The sequence below is a fragment of the Rhipicephalus microplus genome, chromosome 5 (genome assembly GCF_043290135.1).
Source record: "Rhipicephalus microplus isolate Deutch F79 chromosome 5, USDA_Rmic, whole genome shotgun sequence".
Classification (NCBI taxonomy): domain Eukaryota; kingdom Metazoa; phylum Arthropoda; class Arachnida; order Ixodida; family Ixodidae; genus Rhipicephalus; species Rhipicephalus microplus.
The window spans coordinates 165,821,965-165,842,885 of NC_134704.1; the positions used below are offsets into that span (position 1 = coordinate 165,821,965).

At 45.9% G+C, this 20,921-nt stretch overlaps 2 protein-coding genes across 2 annotated transcripts in view; one reads left to right on the forward strand and one right to left on the reverse strand.

The window, feature by feature from the left end:
- Nucleotides 1-6,997, forward strand: part of LOC119174137 (uncharacterized) — a 149,451-nt gene extending 142,454 nt beyond the window's left edge. Inside the window, exons 9-10 of the mRNA XM_037424952.2 lie at nucleotides 554-760; nucleotides 2,832-6,997. Of these exons, the coding sequence (XP_037280849.2) occupies nucleotides 554-760; nucleotides 2,832-3,035 (411 nt within the window). The 3' untranslated portion in view covers nucleotides 3,036-6,997. The remainder of the gene's footprint in view (nucleotides 1-553; nucleotides 761-2,831) is intronic.
- Nucleotides 6,998-8,381: 1,384 nt separating this feature from the next.
- Nucleotides 8,382-20,921, reverse strand: part of LOC142817431 (uncharacterized) — a 72,594-nt gene continuing 60,054 nt past the window's right edge. The window contains exons 6-7 of the mRNA XM_075894452.1: nucleotides 8,614-8,689; nucleotides 8,382-8,527 (exon numbers count right to left, since the gene is read on the reverse strand). Of these exons, the coding sequence (XP_075750567.1) occupies nucleotides 8,633-8,689 (57 nt within the window). The 3' untranslated portion in view covers nucleotides 8,382-8,527; nucleotides 8,614-8,632. The remainder of the gene's footprint in view (nucleotides 8,528-8,613; nucleotides 8,690-20,921) is intronic.

Sequence of the window (20,921 nt, forward strand, 5' to 3'; positions counted from 1 at the left end):
ATAAACTAAGCTGCTAAAGATGTTTTGTCTCCAATATAATTGGGTGGTGATTATCGTGTGCACTGAATGCACGAGCATGCACAATCTACCCCGGGAGAGACGGGGTGGCTGCAGGAACTATTAAAAAGGGCCTCAGTTGGCCGACTGCAAATTCGTGCCATCCAGTTGGTCTCCCAGCTGGTCGACAGCTGTGAAATTACAACGTTGAGTTGTTGAGGCGTTTAGACAGCACCAATAAAAACACAAGAACGTTCACAAGAGCACCATTTTTCTACCGGAAGCTTGGTTCCGTCAATGGCCTTATCGCCGCGTGCGCCATTGATTTTCACCTTAATATACTGAGCTTTTTCAATACAGCCGTCGTGATTGCTTTAGTCAAATGTTTTAGTCATTTCGCATATTGCTGAGCGCGGGAATCCAACAATCAGAGCTGGCGGGAAGGGCAAACGGCAGACGTATTTCTTATGTTTGAAAATATTACAGCCCTTCAGCATGCCAGTGCGTAGTACGTTCTATAACTGATATCAAATTTCGCAACACTATTGCATTACAGCTGGGGACGGCGATCACGGACGTTTTTTACGGATTGCCCGTGCTGCACGAGAAAGATGAGCCGAGCACAACTTTCCTAGGATCATCTCTAGGCCTCGTTTATGTCATCGTGGGTGCGGCTGTGGCAGCCGTGCTGCTTCTGGCTCTGCTTGTGGTAATCATGGTCAAGTGCCGAACGCTATCCTCCAACCAATACTCGCCCGATTCGGTGAGTATCTTTACTACGTATTAATAATATGTTGAGCCCCTTTTTACGCTACAAAGAAAACGCACGAGAATATGTAAAGCCAACTTCTTGATTGATATGATATGTCGGGTTTAACGTCCCAAAACTACCAGTGGAGGGTTCCAGAAATTTCGATCACCTGGGATTTTCTAATATGCACCCAAATCTGAGCACGCGGGCCTACAGCATTTCTGCCTCCATCGGAAATTCAGCCGCTGCAGACGGGATTCGATCCCACGACCTGCGGGTCAGCAGCCGAGTACCTTAGCCACTAGACCACGACGGCGGAGCTAAAGCCTACTCCTAACGGTATAGGAGAGCTACTCACAATATACATACAAACCGTGCTACCCAGTTATTTCATACAAAGAAACTCCGTATTACGTTTTGCTTCAATTGACTTGTGTAGCACAAGTTAAGGAATGAACAGTAATGTGTGTCATCCATGCTGTAGCTTGCGCTGCACAAGTCATTGAGAAATGATTCAAGACAACAAGGACCGTCTATATCATGTATTAGTAGGTTTACGCTTATAGCTTTGTCTCCTATAGTGAAAAATTAAGAAAGTTTTAAAACGTTTTATTGCTTTTGTGTGATGTTCTGTCCAAATAACAATGTGAGCGGGACGGTTTACATGCCAGAACAGCAATCTTACTGTGAACCACGCGTTGAGGGCTGTAAAACTTTCTGCCACGTGCACGTCTCAGTAATTCGGGAGCTCTAAAGAACCTTTTGTAAAAAAAACAATTGCTGTCTTAGTGCAATAAAGATGAAGATTCGGTTAACCTCTCCTCATATACATTAAATTAAAAAAAATATCCGATTCTCTGACACACATGCTGCATGATGAGCTGAGCATTTTAGATGCGAAGCAGCTTATAACGGAGTTATATCCGGTGGTGTGCCGCACGAGCACTCTTACTGCGTGTACACAACAGCAGGCATAAGCACTACCAGAACGGGGTCACGCGCTAGCGCGTTCCGGCCTGTATAAGACACTGGGTAAGACGCTGTGACCTTTCTTCCTTACACTCTCTCATCAATCGTGTGATGGTGTCGGGGAATGAGATTCTACAGATTTGATGAACTCGCATGCTCCAGCGGGGCCATGCAACGTGGCATTCTCGAACAAGAATTCGGAACGAGTACCAGCAACAGAATCTACAATAAATTCCCGCGGTGCTCCACTTGCAAGAAAGCGTTAACATCAGGCAAGCCACCCATGATGATTGGAAGTTTAAGTCAACCCGTGAGCTGCTTCACATGCCATTCATGGTTCCCTTAGCGGGAGATTGTGTAGTATTTTTTTTGTGCCTCGGCGTTTTGTACAAATATTTGTCCATTGCATGTTTCAGTGTGGTCTTCCTTTGCGCCGTCGAAGAAGTCAAAAGTTTGTAAGAGAGAGGGGGGCTGTAAAAACTCAATAAAACTATCACAGACAAAAACATTTAAATGCTTATTCAGGAGTATGTCACGATGCCTGACTGACTACAGGGTTCTCGCTATGAACGCACGAGGTGCTAGTTTAATACGCCTCTGAAACGTTACTATATCACTCACGTGTTTTTTTTTTTTTTTGCTGCTCGCAAACCTGCTCACGCTACAATACAAAAACTCGTCTCGCCGTTGAAGATTACACGTTGCTGAGATTGCGATAAGTATTGCAACAGCACCACACCAAATTTTTTCAGCTAAACTAACTGCCCTTCCTGTCAATCTAATGGGTCTCGTCTGTGTAGTTCTGTTGTCATCGAAAGTGATTTCCTCTTTCCAGAAGAAGCATAAATAACCTAAAAAATTATTCCTGTCAACCTTCCTGCCCTCTACTTGTCTCAGTGAACACCTTCAATAGACCTTATAGGTTTGCAGCAGCAACCACTGAATAAGTCTAAATGCAAAGGCATGATGCGGAATTTACTCAGCCTGCGCATTGTAGACTAATAATCATATTTAACTGAGAAGATTGTTCAATTCATACCACCGTTTATTTGCGGAAGATCACTACAATGCATAAAAAGCAATGTAACCCGTACTTTCTGGCTTGGCTGTGCAGGAAAAGCTGACCAAGGACTTGCAGATGCGTGCTGAGATGGGCGACCTGCGGCCGGCCGATGAGATCCTCAAGGAAGAGGCTCAGCTAAAGGAGTCCATCAACGGCAACGGCACACACATCAACGGCGACGGCTGGGTGGTGCCATACTCGCAGATAGTGAACGAGCGCAAGGAAAAGCCTGACGCGCAGGACACGCGGCTCTGAAGCTCGGTTTTTGTCGCACCGCTGGAACGAGATCTCCAGGGTACCGCAAGCGGCTGTTAGGCAATGCTTGGACTAATGGCCTCGGGTGTGAATACGCTTGAGCACACAGGAAGTACAGAAGAAGAAGATGGGTATCATCTAGAGCAGTGCAAGAATTCAGTGTTGAAAGAATTGTCAGTAGCCGTGCCGATTATAAATTGCAGGTTTCGTAAAATTGCATTTAGCTCAATTACATTGGAAGTAGATTAAAGTGTGTGCACAGTGAGGACAATTTCAGAGAAGCTTCAGAAAGATGCTTCTGAAGTTCTTTCAGACATAAAAAAAGAGTAATTGAATAGTGCCAGGCAGGGAGCTTCAACCCCGTATAAATTAAGAAAGCAGGTCTGTGGGCACAAAACAAAAAACCATAGTGCACATAGCCCGAGTGCTGATAAAAATGGCGCAATAACTTTGTGGCCTTGGCAAATTGTATCAACATGGTGAGCTTACCGAACATAGATTCATCACGCATCGGCAGAAAAAACGAATGGTACAGTGCAGCGGAGACACTGTATTGAATTTCGATTCCACTGTATTGAATGTCCTACCACCCCGAGCAGCAAGTGGTCATTCCGCTTTAACTTCATAACAGCAGCCATAAGTCATTTAAGCATTGCCGCAGCACGCACGCGGTTCCTTGAAAACCTACTCCAGTGATTTAGACCTTTCTGGAAGTGCAAGCAACGTCCTCCGCATGCGGCTTCAAGATCCCTGCACCGCGTGACGTGGTGTCCATCTTCAAACAGTGTGTCTTGTGGAGCTGCACAGGGTGTGCACTGTCCCGCTGGTCACATGCATCACAAGTAGAACTATGACCCTGAACATTACTGCAGTGTTACAGTGCAGCGACAACGCTATTGCTGTTACTGTATGCCGAAGAGCGTAAAAGCCGCTTGGGACTCACACACATGTGTAACTGTGTGAAAATATGCCGCTGTGTCATCACAGCGCAATGTGACAAGAGACGTGGCAGGCTGGCCTCTTGTCATTCAGCGTGTCTTTAGTGTATGGGGTTCGCCTACATGGAAGCAAATCGGGTGGCATCCGAAGCACTGTCGTGATGAATGCCGCATTGCGCGACATACTTCCGTAAGTTATGATGATGAGGAAAGAGCGTGCCGACACATTCCAGTCAAGTATATTGTGTTTCTTTTTTCTTGCTTGTGCTTAAAAGCTGTTGAATAAGCACTGTCCCTGGAACCAAATGTATTGACAGTAGGCAAGGGGACTTGTTATCGTCAAGCCCCTCAAGAAGACATGTTCACTTGCCTTACTGGCGTAACCTTTGTCAACAGTGACATTATTTGTTCGCAGAGTTCACAACATCCAACCTCTATCGTCATTAGAAGATCTGCCTGAGTCACATTTATTTCTCGCTCTTGCTAGACTTTCAATTAGTGTAGGCTGAGAAGTGCTAAAAAAATGCTTTCTTCTTTAGTGTTCTTCGTGTGTTATTACCTTTGTGTGGGGAATAGTAGACATCGCTTTCTTGTCCTTTATTGTGCTGCACCCCAACACCGAAGAGGGCGCTGACTTGCAAGTTGTTACGAATGACTGTATAGATTTCTTTGAAAGGATGCGCACAAAGATTCCCGGTGGAAACGATTTATGCGCTTGTATGCATTGAGCGGTTTACACTTTATAGCAAATCGTTTAGGTTGAAGCAAGATAGCGGAAAAATGAATTGAAAACAACCCATGAGATTCTTATCAGCTGCATAATTCATACAGCACAAGCTTATCATGACAAACTGCTGTAGAAAATTTTATCAAACTAGTGCTAAAGTTTTTGTAACCTTCGAAACTTTATATTGAACGCTTGTTGTCTCCAGAAAAGTATAATGAGTGTAAATGCTGGAAAGTATCGCGTGAATGCTAAAAATAAAGTGTTGCTTTATATTCGGCAAGGTAGATCACCAAATTAATTCCAAAGGTGTGCAACTTCTTGTTCATTTGCTACTAGCAAATTGTCTTACTTTACATGTTTACTCCTGTTCTTTATTGTGTGCGTATTTGGATAATTCGTACTGGGTAGCAGTGTATTGTGTTTTAATTGCAATCAGTGAAGTAGATTACCCTAAATATCATCGTGCGAGTTCTATTTAGCATAAAAATATGCATCATAGTATAAACCTTAGCAACATATCTTTCTGCAAAACTACCGTTTGTGTGAACACATGGTGATCATGAATTTACTAACCTTAGATGAAGTGTTAAATACATTATAGCCAGTGTTGTTTTCATAATTGCTAAAATAGCAACATAGAAAAGTAGATGTCTGAGGCAGTTATTCGGATTCTGGTCGTGGCTACCAGATTGGAGGCTGTGGTGTTCCAAAATTTCAGGTTAGTCTACACTTTGCAAGCACATACATTTAGTTAATACAGTATGATTTTTTATTCACACTGAAGAGTGTGCAATCTGCAAGAAAACTGCCTTAAAACTATTTTTTGTCCGCTCGTTAGAACTGGAGATACTGAATATCTGTGGTAACCACGCAACAATGCCGTGCAAGAGTTCTACCACTTGATGGGTAACAAATCCTGTGGCTATTCAATTTGTTTCAGACTGCTCTCTGTTTTCCCGTTCTTTTGACTATTTGTTGCAAAATTTTATGAAGGCGAAAACAGGCACGTCTATAAAAGTTGACCATCTGCTCCAAAAGTATTACGGGTGACCAAATGTGCAATTTTTCCGACTGTTGTTGCCAAATACTTTGTGACAGTTCACAATGGCAATTAGCTTAAAATGACTTAATATATAGGTGGCAGTAGGAGGTGATATGCTATTTTTATAAAACTTTATCCTAGAAGGCATATACCACAGTAATTCATTACACGTTATAATACACAGAAAACGCAATTGATATTTCGCACTTCAATCCTCATTTCATTCCCAACTCCTCGCATGAAACATCAACAGGAGAACTATAGACAACCATGCAGATGCGGGCTACTACTACAGGTGTGTACACATTTTATGGCAGTCAAGATTACACGAGATCGCAACATGAATGTCTTAACATTTTTCAGCAATCTCAAATACTGATTTGCAGAGATGTAAAGGGACCAGTGCGGCTATGTACCAGTTAACCTCGTAGTCACAATAATGGCTCATCAGTCACTTTGAACGTGGCTTGCGTGTAGTCACTGTTCTTTAATTCTTGCCAGAGGAGTTTAGTTCTCCTGTATATAGATTTTGAAAGTGTGGTAGTGTACTTTTGTAACTTTTTAAACTTACAACTTCTACTATTCTTTGCAATGTGTGTAAGGATACCTACCATTTCTATGCTCCTCGCCATTGTGTCTTCTCTATTCAAACACGTAGGCTTTGGGAGTGTGACATCACTAAAGCACTTACAAGACTTACCTGGTTTTAGCACTCACTCAGCATTTGTCTTATACACATTCAGAGTGCCTTATTTTTTGCTGAGTAGCTTACAGCACAGGTAACGTTTTTGCAATATCAGCAAACGAACCTTAGCGACGAGGTTTTACGTGAAAGATGCAAACCAAAATTGTATTTGTGATTGGTAGTACACTTATTTTCGTTTAGCTGCTTTTCGCGCGCCATATTGTGCCAAAACTTGAGGCTTATCTCAGTTTCAAAGTGGCACTTGTTGTGATCCTTGCTTAGTCACTTTACCCAAGGATGGGCTCAGTGAACATCTCAAAAGCTTATGCTGTTCGCACAGTGCTTAAACACAGTGTAACTGACAAGGAACAATGCAAATGGCGATCGATGTTTTGCTGCAATACATGATGAGGTGGTGTGCCACAAACCGTTGAATGTTTTCTTGGACAAACTGAATGCGCATGGCGTTAGCGTCTTACACTAACAAATCAAAGTGCCCATGTCATTGCATTTCTGTTCTGTTCCTTGACCAAGATATGTATATAGTGAAATAAAGGTTGTTTCAAATAACCACGTCTCCTGCCTGTTCCAAATAATATATGCCTCAAGGCAAAATAAACAGTCATAGTCAGCCAGTCATTCATATTTATTGTGAAGTAGGCTATTTTTATTCATCTCATTATTATTAGTGCGTTGTGTTCCAAATTGTTTCATTACTGATTTTTATAAGGCTCAACGATTGACCCCTGTGTCGATATTCTGCTTGAACTACTCAGCAAAAGAAATATAAGTTAAATATGTACTTTTCAAAAACAGCAAACGCTACAAGGGAAGTTTGTGATTGCCTATTGTATATCCGTGCATAATGTTACCTGAGTAAAAAAAATATATACATATATATATATATATATATATAAATATATATATATATATATATATATTTATATATATAAATAAATAGAGCACAGTAAAAATTGTTGTCCAGTTTCGCTGGTTTTCACATTTTTCATCTGCACGGAACTGTCCAGCAGTTTCCACATGGTAGGGAAGCGCCGGAATGAAATGACTTTTACACACGTGTTTCAAGTACACCACAGAAAGAATGACCCTAATTTCAGGTCTAACGGTCCCACCCCACTGATGTTCCCAGGGCGGATGCCTTACCAAGGGACAATGAACATCGTTCTTCCGAGAACCAGGCCAGAAGTGCCCTTTTACCTAGTTAGCCAGTAAGTGCCTGGTGGACATCCTTTGCCTCCCACAGCAGCCGTGGATCCGATGCTAAGCTATTCTGCCAAAACTGTGGTGGATTAAGCTACGCCCTTGAGCCTTCAAATGGGGCCACCTCTTGAAATAAGTACCCATGGACAACCAAGCGGCAGGTCACTGTACCCATCTACCCATTGGTAAAAACAGGTGGGTTCGCGCTCACCACTGGGAATCGAACTCGGTACCTACCGCATAGGAAGCGGGAGCTCTAACAATGTAGCCACCACTCATGTACCACGTTCATTTCACGGGAATTTGGCTTGGCCCAAGGTTCACTGCAATACATCAGCAGTTCAGTCTACTTTAACACCGTCTATTACGCATTACATTTCAAAATGCGAGATTACACACGATACAGACGATGCTTTCGATGTTGAAAGACTAAACGACCGAAATCGTTTAGTCTTTCTGAGTAAGAACGTTTGCTTTCTAAAACAGTCACGAATGCGTTGAAATAAGCTGGGATATGTAGTAACAACATAAGGCTGGGGTGGTGCCAGTGACATATCAGCATACGTTCTTTGATGATGGCATCTTAGTCTTCAGCAACAATATTAGGCGGGAGCGTGCTGAGGATAGCCTAAGTCTATCAACCCATGAATGAAAGCTTTAGGCAAACTAACCCGTCATTTACTTGTCCACTCGCACAGGCAATCTTTAACATGAAACAGAATACTCACAGGGCTCCTTTTCATTAGATGTGAATCTTTATTTCACCGCATTGGATGCTCACATAATAAAGACCGTATATTTTCTGCTTTTACCCAACATACTAAAAAGATGGTCGCTGAAGAGCACCTCCAGTGTCCGCACTTGCAGAATGAAGCTTGGCTGATTTGAAAGGAACAGACAAGAAAAAAATCTGTATGTGACCAGCCAGAGGTCTTCCCGAAAAAACAATAATGTCCTTAGCTTACCCATATTGGCATCAACTCACTAACGTTTCCTCATTACAGCGTGCTGGAAGATTTTAAAAGCATCCTTCGCGCATTTCTGAAATAAAAGAAACAGTTCATATATAGCTGTTGCAAAAACTGCGTTACGAAATAGTTCGCTCAATTCTGAGTGAAATTACGCATTGCGATGTTTCATTAATTCAACAATTAAAGAAATTCATTTACATAGACATACATAAAACGGCTAAAGACATATCATACTGGCATGCTTATTGAACATCAGGAGGGCTTTCAAGGATGAAAACTGGTTGCGCCCTCGTGTCATTTGCGTTAATAAAGTACGTTATTTTTTCAGGCGCATTTATAGCGTACTTCATGATTGTAGGCGGGCGCGCATGAAAGAATGATTATGAAAAGTGGCTGGCCTGGTGTTGAAAAAACCTTGTCGGCAAACCAGCATGCTGAGTAATTGACTGTGGCTGCTCTTGAATTTTGAATTGTGCTGAATCGTATTTCAAATGTAAATGACAGTGCTATTCAAACAAAACGTACACAGCGGCCGGAGAGTCTATTCTGATATAGGGGTATCTGTGCAGGAAGTTTTTCTGGGCACGTGCTTTGGACTAATTCACCTGTATATGCAATTATGAATTTCAGATGTAATGCGAGAGACGCACAACAACGCTGGCGATTTTCAGGTTCGCATAATTGTTTGATCAGGTGGGAGCCGTGGTTCGTGTCAACGAATTCAATGGCACCGTGCGAAGCAAGGACTTCCGATAGGGTCCTAGCTAGCCTAACTTCTGAGTAGATGATGACGTCCTGAATAAGTGAATTCTAGTGTAAGCTAATCATTTCTCTCTTCTTGTGCAGACACCCAAGAAGTGACTGAAATACTGGTTCATATTTTCAGGACAGGTCATTGTTATTAGAAGTCGGAGGCCTAAAACTTACCCGAGTGCTCAATTACATTGTCTTGACAGCTGACAGCAAATAGATTAGAGACACAGAAATTATGATGATAACCAGCGAATTTGTCGTCTGCCGTCCGTCCGCGCGATACGTCTCTTGGCTTCTTTGATGTCTGGTACAAATGATTTATTATCAAGAGGTGAAAGCGTCCAGGGAGAATATCTCGGAGGCATCAACTGCTCAGCCGGTGTAATAGCTGTAAAGTTGCTGCATTTGCACAGCTTGGCCGAATGCAGAATTGCTGTAACAGGTACACGGTACAGAAAATGCTTCTTCCCTTGTTGGAGAGGCTGAGAAGGAGTGCGCATCAGTTTCTTGTGTGGAGATGACATCTAGCGGGAGGCATCCCGTTTCCGCTTCGGCTCCCGAGGCTGATGAGCTCTTCGGGAGGCATGGACTGATTCGTATACAAGTGTTTCGTGCGGCTTCTAATGTTTTTTTGTTTGCTGGTGATAACCGGTGAAGCTCCGGTGGGCAGTAACGCAAGGTTTCTTCTATATACAATTTCTCAAGCAGAACCATCAAGTAGCATGCACGTCCCCGTTTTGTTCTTGCCATGGATTTGAAGGGTTTCAATGCCGCAGCTATTATAGTTCGAAGTTTCTTCACCGGAGGAGACCATAAAGCATTGCTGTTGAAGGCTATACCGAGAAATCACTGACACTGTACATAGGTCAGCGGCTAGCCACTGAGGAGCCCTATTGAAAATTCTGGGTTGGTAGATGCTGGTATCGTTGGTGGTTATGGTGGGAATAATAGTGGATATGGTGGAAGCTGTCCTGGTCATAATGGCTGATAACGGCGAGATTTCAGAAAATGGTGGCAGACGGTGGTGGTGGTGGTGGCGAGCCTATCGTGACGACATTGGAAAATGCTGGCTGATGGTGGTGACTAGAACTTGTTTGGTGGAGAGCTTGGTTAACAATCTTGATGACGGTGGCATGATGAAAGCTTGTTGGACGATGGTGGCATGAGGAAAAAGAAGATGACAGTATGTGAAATCACCTAACTATTCGTAGTGTTTCACTCCGGAATGCAGAGACAAATATGCTTACGGTATAAAGAAACCAACAACGCTCATTACGCGTTCTAGCACGTTTTTTTTGCTGTGGTGTCAACAACGCTTTAATGTTTGTGGAGCGTAGAATGCCGTGAATGTTTACATTTCGTGTACGTAATATTAGTTGGACATGTGCAATATGGTGGTATGTTGTCATGTTTAGAAGACTAGAAAGTCGCTGTGAACAGCAATAGTAAATGTGTTACATTGCCGCGGAGTTGTCGTGCAATAAAAAAGCTCCAATCCACAATTACCCCTTTCAACAGTAGACCAGAATACAGCCGCCACTTGATGTCACCACGCTAGAAACGACAGCCTGCCGATTCTTGCAGACCCCATTCTTGAGCCGTACTTTAATGTTAACAAAGTGCGTGCGACGCTAAAATACATCAACCTCTACCTTTGTCATACATTGAGACGAGTCCCAGGGAGTTTGACTTTCACTCTTCTGTACCATGATTTCCACGAAAAGTTAGGCCTCCCGACTGAGCCCGTACAAGTGTTACCGGCACTTTTGGGTTTCAGAATACATGATTTCAACGAGTAAGACCCACTTACAGCATAGCCTTGGCATTATTTACCCTAAACGAATCATTTTTGTAGTGTACAGTGTCCGCACAAGAAGCGACAAACATCAATGCAACGCGGTACCAGCCCTTCCTGCAATCATACGCCTGCCGTAACCGACAGCCGCCGTTCAGCCGGCACTTCTCTGGCTTTTATGCGAGAACATAGACTTTTCTATTCACATGTTTACTGAACCAATATGATAGCATATATGTCTTCTGCGCATTGCATTCGTTTTATTATGTAGCTGTACGTAGTTGTAGCTATCGATAGAGCTACAGCAGTGCGCTGTTACGACTGCACTGTATGTGGCGCAAAAAAAATTGCAATACTCAATCAAATATGTGGGCGTATCTATCAAATGAGCCTAGAGGCGTCATAAAGCCTGAGCAGATGTCGCCTTTTAGTACGAGCGCGAAACGGATAATAAACTTGACAGTAACCGCCGCTAAACTGTACCTGATCATCAGTTCAGTTGGTTTTCTTTTGTGTGGTTGCGAATTTTAAGAGAAAAACATAGCGCTGTTGCCATTATCGCAGTGTAATTTGTTCTAGGCAGCAGTTGTTTGTGTTAAATAAATGTGCCAGTTTTAGTAGCAGGCGTAGATCTCCTGGAGTAAGCAACAAAAAAAAAACTGAAGTTGAACGGCCAATCAGAAAGTTCACTGGCGATTTAAAAGCAAACTCGTACAAGTCGCTAAAGCGCAGTGGTTGGCGTGCTCAGTTAAAACTCCGAAGGTTCCACGTTTGAATCCTCGTGGTCATGTTTCTTCTTTTTAACGGGTGCTTTCTGCATCGTTTTCTATACAATTATTCTTTTTATATTTATTTAGTGGCAGCTCGTCATGGTGATTGTGACGCCATTTGATGCTCCAGCCTTGCCGGCACTCCATGATCCACCATGTGCCACCAATAATTCTAGCACTATAATCCAGCGTGGTGGAATCTACCGTTCTTATAACGGACGTTTTTTTTTCGATAGGGAGGAGCGGAGAATTGGTCATTTTATTTCTCGTAAAAAAGCATGCCTCCGAGAGCCAAATACGTTGAGAGGTTAAGCAAAGCTTTTTGATGGTGTTGTTTGGTGACAAAACGCGAACTTGAAGCGCACCAAATATAGATATCATCGGTGTAAATAATGACGTGCATTTCTCGTGGCAATAACCTTGTTATATATATAGGGGTGATGTTGAAAAGACTGGACTGAGCACCGCACCCGAGGGTACGCCCTTCTTTACTGCGTAGCACTGTGTGGGACCATTTGGAGTGCACATATATATCTTCCGTTCTTTAAATTGCTCTCAATATATTAGCACAGCTTTCCTCCGTGGCCAACAGTGACCATCGCTGCGAGATGGACATAGTGAAAGACAGAGTGAAAAGCTGCTTTGATGTCGAGGAAAAACAGATAGCTGTTGGGATACGTCCAGCAAAGAGGTTTTCTACGAGTGAAGAGACAAGTGGGATGACATTATCGACAGCTCATCTGCCTTGGATGACCATTAATTTCTTCGGGAAATTTGTCGTGGCTTGTCCGTTGTTTGTGTCAGTTGTTTTGAACCTTCCTCTATATAAGCTTGCCAACGCAACGCAGAAGGGGTACGGACCGGAAAGAGACGTAGCCTATTGACTGCTTACCAGGTTTCGAAATAGGCACTATTTCAGCGAGCTTCAATTCCGTGGAAACCTCGCCAGACAGTAATGAAAAATTATAATATTCTATGAGTCGTAGCCGGGTGGTGTTGAGTAACTTTGGGATGGTTTCATAGCTCATTGAGTCGTGGCAAGGTGATGTGTGCCTGTTTGATTCACTGATTGCAGGGCTAAATTTTTCAATAGTGAAAGGCAAGTCTAATTCTGGCACTGCGTCTCGTGAGTTGTCAGACTGACTTGCGGAAGAGTTCCAAAACACTGAAGCTGATGATAACAGTATGCAGTATACATCTGACAGCTGTTTGAGAGATTTTCGTTTGTGAAAGAAAAGTTCGGCAAAAGGGTGAAGCTGATGGAGTGTCTGCCAAACTTTGACTACCGGTTGACAAAAGAGGTGCGAAAGCTTGGCTACTAGTTGACAAACATCCAGTGGGGAGCAAAAGTCGCGCCATCTTTGCCAGCTACGTTTATCCAGGTAAAGTCGAATATGACGTTATGTCCATCGGCAAGCTCGAAGGTCTTCAAACACTTTGTGTGCAAGACTTTTCTTTCAGCTCATCTGCGAATTGCACACCATTTTGGAATTTTTTCATCGTTTCACGAAGATCTGTCACTTTTAGTTAAAATGTGTATGCATGCTCTTGGGCAATGAAATATTGTAGTGAGTAGTTGTTCGTCCTTGGTTGCAATAGTAATTCATTTGCTAGCGGCGTCTTTGTATGCATCTCAATCTGTAGATCTTCGCACCAAGAGCTGATATAATAATAGGGTAGCGATTGCTACCACGTGTTTCTAAGCCGGTGCGCCAGTGAAATTTACGGGCATCTGAGCTTGCTGCGAAGGTCACGTCGATGCTGCTGGAAGTAGAAGAGCCTCGTAGATATGTAATACCGAAGATATTTAGAGGTTCAACGAACTGTTCTGAAAGTAGTTCAGCGAGCTTGTTTACTCACGTACAAGTGTGTGAAATGCCACGAATTTCATTGTAAACATGAAAGTCTCCAGAAAGTATGTTTGTAGAAGGTGTTATTGTCTAATTTTCACGTCTTGAAGTGTCGAAAGGCCTACCTGGGCTCCAGGCATACTCCAATAAGGGTGTATTATTGTTTACCTATTGCTGTGATGGGTGTGTGAGGAGGGAGGTGGTTTTTGTGTCTCGTTGCTCACTTGTCTGGCGCTGAAGCCACACTCAGGGGTCGCAACTGTGGCGCAGTAGGTGGCGTTGTGCTCGTGAGGGTTGACAACCACTATCATCGCCATCAAGGTTGTTAAAGCGATAGAGCCAGCGGAGACTCCTATTGGCAGGCAAGCCTTCGTGGCGGCAGAGAGAGTTGAGCGAGTCTCTTCGGCTGGTGCCGTTTGGCGCAAACGGTTGTCTCTCGCAGGGTGACCACGGTGCACGGCCCCGCGGGCCGTCTGCCGGGGGCCCTTGTGATGAGTCAGTGAATGGCGACACCGCCTTGCTTCTCATGTTTTTGGAGTGTAAGGTAATATTTTCAAGGATGCCTTAGCGTGTTGATCACGATAGTTCTATAATAATTATGCGGACGATATTATCGTTTTAAATGAGATAAATTAATGTGTTTGGTTTGATTGGTTCCGACCGTGTCAATTGCGTCTGTGTTCCAAGAGCGTGGCACTCGGCATATCGAGACGCCACAGATGGCACATTCATATTCATTGTCACTGTGGTGCGAGATGCTCATTTCGGAGTCCGGAAGATCTCTGCGAATGCCTATGAGTAGTCTGCTGAAATTTTCAGGTTGTGTTGAACGATGAAAATAACATTAATTCATCGTGAATTTCCAACGTTTAGTTTAGTAACATCTGCTGCGCACGAGTTACCAGACGTCTTTTGGCTTTGTGGTGGTTGCTCCTGGGAGACGTCTTTCATACTCGTGAATACCACATCAGGATTAGGACCACATTAATACCGCCTTGGTGGTTTCTCTTGTGCTTGTTCCAACGTGCGTGCGAGTGTATCAGCCTTCTTTAATGCATCCTCTATATGAAGCAAGGTGTGGGCCACCGCAGTTCGCATATTCAGGTTGTGCTCTTGAGGTGCAGTCCTGGTGCGAGTGAGGCCCACCACACACTTTGCAGCGCAGCGGGCCTGTGCAGTGTCTCAAGATGTGACCATGCGTTTGACACTTGTAACCCTGGGTAGCTCCCCCGACGTATTCGGCGACCGGGTAACTACAGGAACCCAGCGTAACTCTTTTAGGTAGTGGTGAATCTTTTCCAAATTCGAAAATGACAGATTGACGGCGTATCTCTGACTTTTGTTGTCTCTTCTGGTGTGAAGGTAGTGAGCCTCCTTGCTGAAATGACACCTTGATTTCGTGATAGTCTTGTAGTTCTCATTCGAGTAGCTCAGCGGGACATCTTGTATTTTATCATAATTCACCATGTATGAGTACGGAACTCGGGCTTCTACAGCTACGCCAGCCTGTTCTGTCACAATGAGCTAACTGTATGCCACGGGCAGTGTTGACACTGTGACCAAAAAGCTTTCATTCTGGTTGAGGCGATGATTGAGATTTTTCTGTTGAGACGACGTTACAACCACAGATGCCACAATATTAGGGTTGACCTTCCATAAGCTTCCTCTTTGTACAGTAGGTTGGAAGACGACAAGAACGCCAGTACCTCTTTTTTTTTCTTGCAGGGCACAACTGTGAAGGGCACTTGGTCAATATCTTCTCCCTTTTCTCCGAAAAATCGGAGCTGTCCTGCTCATCGTGCCGTCGCTTGTGTACAGTGTAAAGGGGGTTTATTGAAGGACTGAGCAAGTGGGTGGTAGCTCCAAAGGAACGCAGGCGGACCCAGATGACGGTGCTTGATTGCCGATCTCGTGCCTTTTTTCTTGTGTTGATGATAGCTGACCTGATGGTATCAACGTCTTTCTTATTCACTACAATTACCCCCGGCGAAAAAGTTGAAGCCATCCTGGCAATCTAACACGTGGGGACAAGCGGCTCAAAGTAGGGCTTCAGACGGTTTACGTGAACGATATCACGTCCACGCTGACGACGGTCGCTCGGTGGCGTGAGGGGTTCAATGGCGTAGTTCACAGGTGAAGCACGCTCGACCATGCGGTAGGGACCAGGATAATTAGATAGTAGCTTGGGTGATACACCAGGGGCGCAGGGCGGTACATGAAGCCATACAAGTGCTCCAGGAACGAACGTTGGTGCAGAACGATGGTCGTCGTCACGGGTCTGCTTCTGGCGCTGTTGGTCGGATGTAGTAAGCCGCTTGGCTAGGTTGCGGCACTCCTCTGCGTAACGAGCGGCTTCCGAGACAGGCTTGCATTCGGAGGGATCTGGCGAGTATGGCAGTAAAGTGTCGATGGTGCGCGATGGTTGGCGACCATACAGGAGAAAAAATGGGGAAAACCCGGTAGTGACTTGCGTAGCGGTGTTATACGCGTATGTCACAAATAGGAGAATGAGGACACAGTTTGTTTGACCAGAAGCGACATGCGTAGCGAGCATGTCCCCCAGAACACGATTAAACCGCTCAGTCAAGCCATTCGTCTGTGAGTGGTAGGCTGTACTCTTCCGGTGAACAATATGGCAATGTTGAAGAAGTGCTTGTATTACATCGGAGAGGAAAACACGCCCTCGGTCACTGAGGAGTTCTCGAGGAGGACCATGACGAAGCATAAAACGATTGAGTATGAAAGGTGCAACGTCTTGTGCTGCAGCTGGGGGGAGAGCAGCAGTTTCAGCGTACCGTGTTAGATGACCCACTGCCACGATAGCCCATCGGTTACCTGCCGTTGTTAATGGTAGTGGTCCGTAGAGTTCCATTCCTACACGGTCGAATGGGCAGTCTGCACATGGAAGTGGCTGCAATGAACCTGTTGCGGGATGTGGCGGGCTTTTCCGCCGCTGGCATTCGTGGCAGCTGCGATTGAACTGGCGGACGAAGGTAAACATTCCGCGCCAGTAATACCTTATCCGTAGGCGCTCGTAGGTCTTGAAAACACGGGCGTGAGCACATTGCGTGTCGGAATGAAACGACGTGCCGACGGTAGAGCGCAGCGTTCGGGGAATGTCTAGTAGCCATTTCCTACCATCTTCTGAATAGTTGTGCCGGTACCAAAGGCCAGCCCGAATACTGAAGTGCGGAGCCTGGCGGCGGAGGGTTCGAGTGGTTGGAAGTTTCGGTGCCTCGGATAACGCGTCAAGAAGCGAAGCTATCCATGGGTCATTGCGTTGTGCAGAGGAGATGGTGTTCTCATCAAGAGCTGACAATGTGTTGTCCGAGGAAACAGATGCAATGTCCGGGGATAGGGGAGATCGTGACAGTGCATCAGCATCGGTATGCTTGTGACCGGAAGAATATACAACGCGAATGTCATATTCTTGAAGCCGAAGAGCCCAACGGGCAAGACGACCCGATGGCTCCTTAAGTGAAGATGACCAGCATAATGCGTGGTGGTCCGTTACTACATCGAAAGCACGGCCACTAAGGTATGGGCGGAACTTTACAAGCGCCCAAACGATCGCCAAACATTCCTTCTCGGTGACGCTGTAGTTTGATTCAGCCTTGGTGAGAGTTCTGCTGGCGTAGGCGACGACATACTCGGCGAATCCATGCTTGCGTTGCGCGAGAACCGCACCGAGGCCGACACCACTGGCATCGGTGTGGACCTCAGTTGCAGCCGTAGGATCGTAGTGACGCAGTATTGGTGGTGACGTGAGGAGACGACGAAGGGTACAGAAGGCTTGGTCACACTCAGAAGACCATGACGAAATATCAGTGGTGCTGCCTATAAGATCGGTCAAAGGCGCAATGATAGAGGCGAAGTTGCGCATGAACCAGCGAAAGTAGGAGCATAACCCCACAAAGCTCCGTAACTGCTTCATAGTCGTTAGTTTGGGGAAGTCGGCGACAGCACGTAACTTAGCCGGGTCTGGAAGTATACCGTCTTCGATACGATGTGCCCGAGAATCGTAAGTTGCCGAGCAGCGAAGTGACACTTCTTGAGGTTGAGTTGGAGCTGAGCATTCTTCAGGCACGTGAGGACGTGTTTGAGGCACTCGAGATGTGTTCCATAGTCTGGCGCAAAGACGACAATATCGTCGAGATAGCAGAGACAGAATTGTCATTTCAAACCCTGAAGAACCGAGTCCATCATGCGCTCGGAGGTGGCAGGCGCATTGCAGAGGCCGAAGGGCATGACAATAAACTCATACAGACCATCCGGTGTCACGAAGGCTGTTTTTGGTCGATCGGCATCTGCAAGGAGGACCTGCCAGTAGCCTGAGCGCCAATCTATTGATGAAAAAAACTCGGCACGTTGTAAAGTATCAAGGGCATCGTCAATCCTGGGTAAAGGATACACGTCTTTTCGAGTGATCTTCTTTAGGCGCCGGTAATCCATGCCGAAGCGAACGGAACCATCCTTTTTTTTAACGAGCACTACAGGTGAGGCACATGGACTTTGTGAAGGTTGAATGACGCCGCGTTGCAGCATATCGTTCACCTGTTCGGTAATAACTTGGCGTTCCGCCGGAGACACACGATATGGTCGCTGTCGTAGTGGCGCATGGAAGCCGGTATCGATGTAATGCAGAGTGATAGAAGTGCGGCCAAGTGAAGGTTGAACGACATCGAATGATTCGCGGTACTGGTACAGCAGTTGGAGGAGTTCAGATCGTTCAGATGGTGACAGTCCGTCTGCAATCCCTGAATCGAACACTTTCGAAGCCTGTAGATCAGAGTGGTTAAGAGCACTTACGGCGGCGAGGTCACTTTGGGATGATTCTTGCGGCACGGTAAAAATTTGTCCGTTATCAATGGGCTGTACGCATCCAAGAGACTCGCCTTTAAACAGTTTGAAGGTATGCGGAAAGGGATTGATAAGGCAGAAAGCACTGGCTCCATTAGAAATTGAGAGGGCTGAATAAGGGAGCAGAAGTGGTTTCCGACTTTAAAAGAGGCTTGATGGCTCAAAAAATGCAACTTCATCACGCATGCCTTCGGAGACCACAGGGAGCAAAACAGCTGTTGTCAGTGGAATGTCAGTGTCCTCTTTGACAACTAGCTTGTGCGCGGCTTGATTAGTGTGGTCGTAGGGCTGGTCGAACAACGGAAGCAGTTCAAGTTCGGAACGGGCACAATCTATAACGGCACGATTACGCGATAGGAAATCCCAGCCAAGTATGATGTCATGAGAGCACGAGGAAAGGACGATAAACTCAACAATGTATTGGTCCTCCGCAATTGCGAGTCGGGCAGTGCAGGCGGCTATAGGTCGAAAAGGGTCTCCATTTTCTGCACGTAAGGACATCATATCAAGTGGCGTGGTAACCTCTCGGAGCTTGCGGAAACGTTTGGCCTCTATAACAGACACAGCGGCAACGGTATCCACAAGAGCGTATGCATGGGCGCCGTCTACAAAAACTTCGACTATATTTGACGGCAAGGTGCGAGGACTTGAACATTTCGATAGCGCAGTTCTTGCCCCTTGAACTGCGACGGCTAGTTTCCCTCATTTTGAGGGGCTGGTCGTGGACGCATGGGTGACAAGGAGCGTCGATCGATTGGGTGAAGGTGAGCGACGAGACGAAGTTGCTGGATAGTGACGGGAAGACGTGTTTGACTGACGATCCGAACTTTCATAACCAAAAGGGGGTCGGTCCATGTAGTTGCTTTGTGGTCGGACGTCTGTGTAGGCGGGCACGCGACGACGGCAGTATCGGGAGATATGGCCAGGGCCGCCACACGAAAACAGATCGGCCGGTTATCGTGCGTTCGCCAGGCATTTGCAGCGAGGGCCGCCGCGCACGCGGCATACGGCTGAGTCGAGGCTGTGGTAGCCAGGGGAGGAGCCCATGCGACGGAAGACTCAGTAGGAGTGGTGGCATGCGGCAGTCCATTGAATGGCGAGGGCTGGTGTGGCTGCTGCCTCTTTACTGCGTCAGCATAAGTACGAGGCGCGGCGACAACCTGCTGCTGAAAGGGTACGGGCATAGCCTCGGCAATCTGGTCCTGAAGTGCATGTCGGAGCATGGGAGCTAATGGTGTCGCTGGTTGCTCTTGATGCTGCTGCGGGAGCTCTTGGCGCTGACAAAACGGCAGGAGGGAAAGCTGACGTGCGACCTCCTCACGCACAAAGTCTTTCATTTGTGCTAGAAGGCGGGAGTGGTCAGGTACGACGTTCAGTGCAGCTAGTGGTTGATTAGGCTGAAATGGACGACGGGTGAGAGCTCGTTGCCGTCGCGATTCGTTGTAGTTCTGGCACAGAGTTACCACTTCAGACACCGTACCAGAAGACTTCGCAAGGAGCATTTGAAATGCGTCGTCATCAACACCTTTCATAATGTGCTGGATCTTGGCACTTTCGCTCATTGCGTCATCGACGCGCCTGCAGAGATCGAGTATATCTTCGATATAGGCGGTAAACGTTTCGCCAGGTTCTTGTGCCCGTGAGCGCAGGCATTGTTCGGCGCGCAACTTCCGCACGGCAGGGCGACCGAAAACTGAGGATATTGCCTGCTTGAAAGTGGCCCAGTTTTCGAACTGGGATTCGTGGTTTGTGTACCACAGTTTCGCCACATTAGCTAAGTAAAACTTGACGGCGCTCAACTTAGCAGCGTCATGCCACCTGTTTGGTCCACTGACTTTTTCGTAGGACGACAGCCAGTCCTCGACGTCCTGGTCTTCGGCGCCCGAAAAGATTAGGGTGTCTCGCTGGTGAACCGGGCCGGGGCAAGTAGCGGCCGCGAGAGGGGCTGTGTGTTGGACAGCGTCAACTTGCATGGTCGACGGCATGGTGCGGGATCGGAGTTCCAGGGTGTAGGTGATGTATTTACCCAGCACGATCCAACAAATGTAAAGGGGGTTTATTGAAGGACTGAGCAAGCGGGTGGTAGCTCTAAAGGAACGCAGGCGGACCTAGATGACGGTGCTTGATCGCCGATCTCGTGCCTGTTTTCTTGTATTTATGATAGCTGACCTGATGGTATCTACGTCTTTGTTATTTACTACAACAGGGACATGGTCTGTAGTTCCCTCTGCAGAGGCTGCAGGAGTAGTACTTGCCACCACCACCATAGATGCT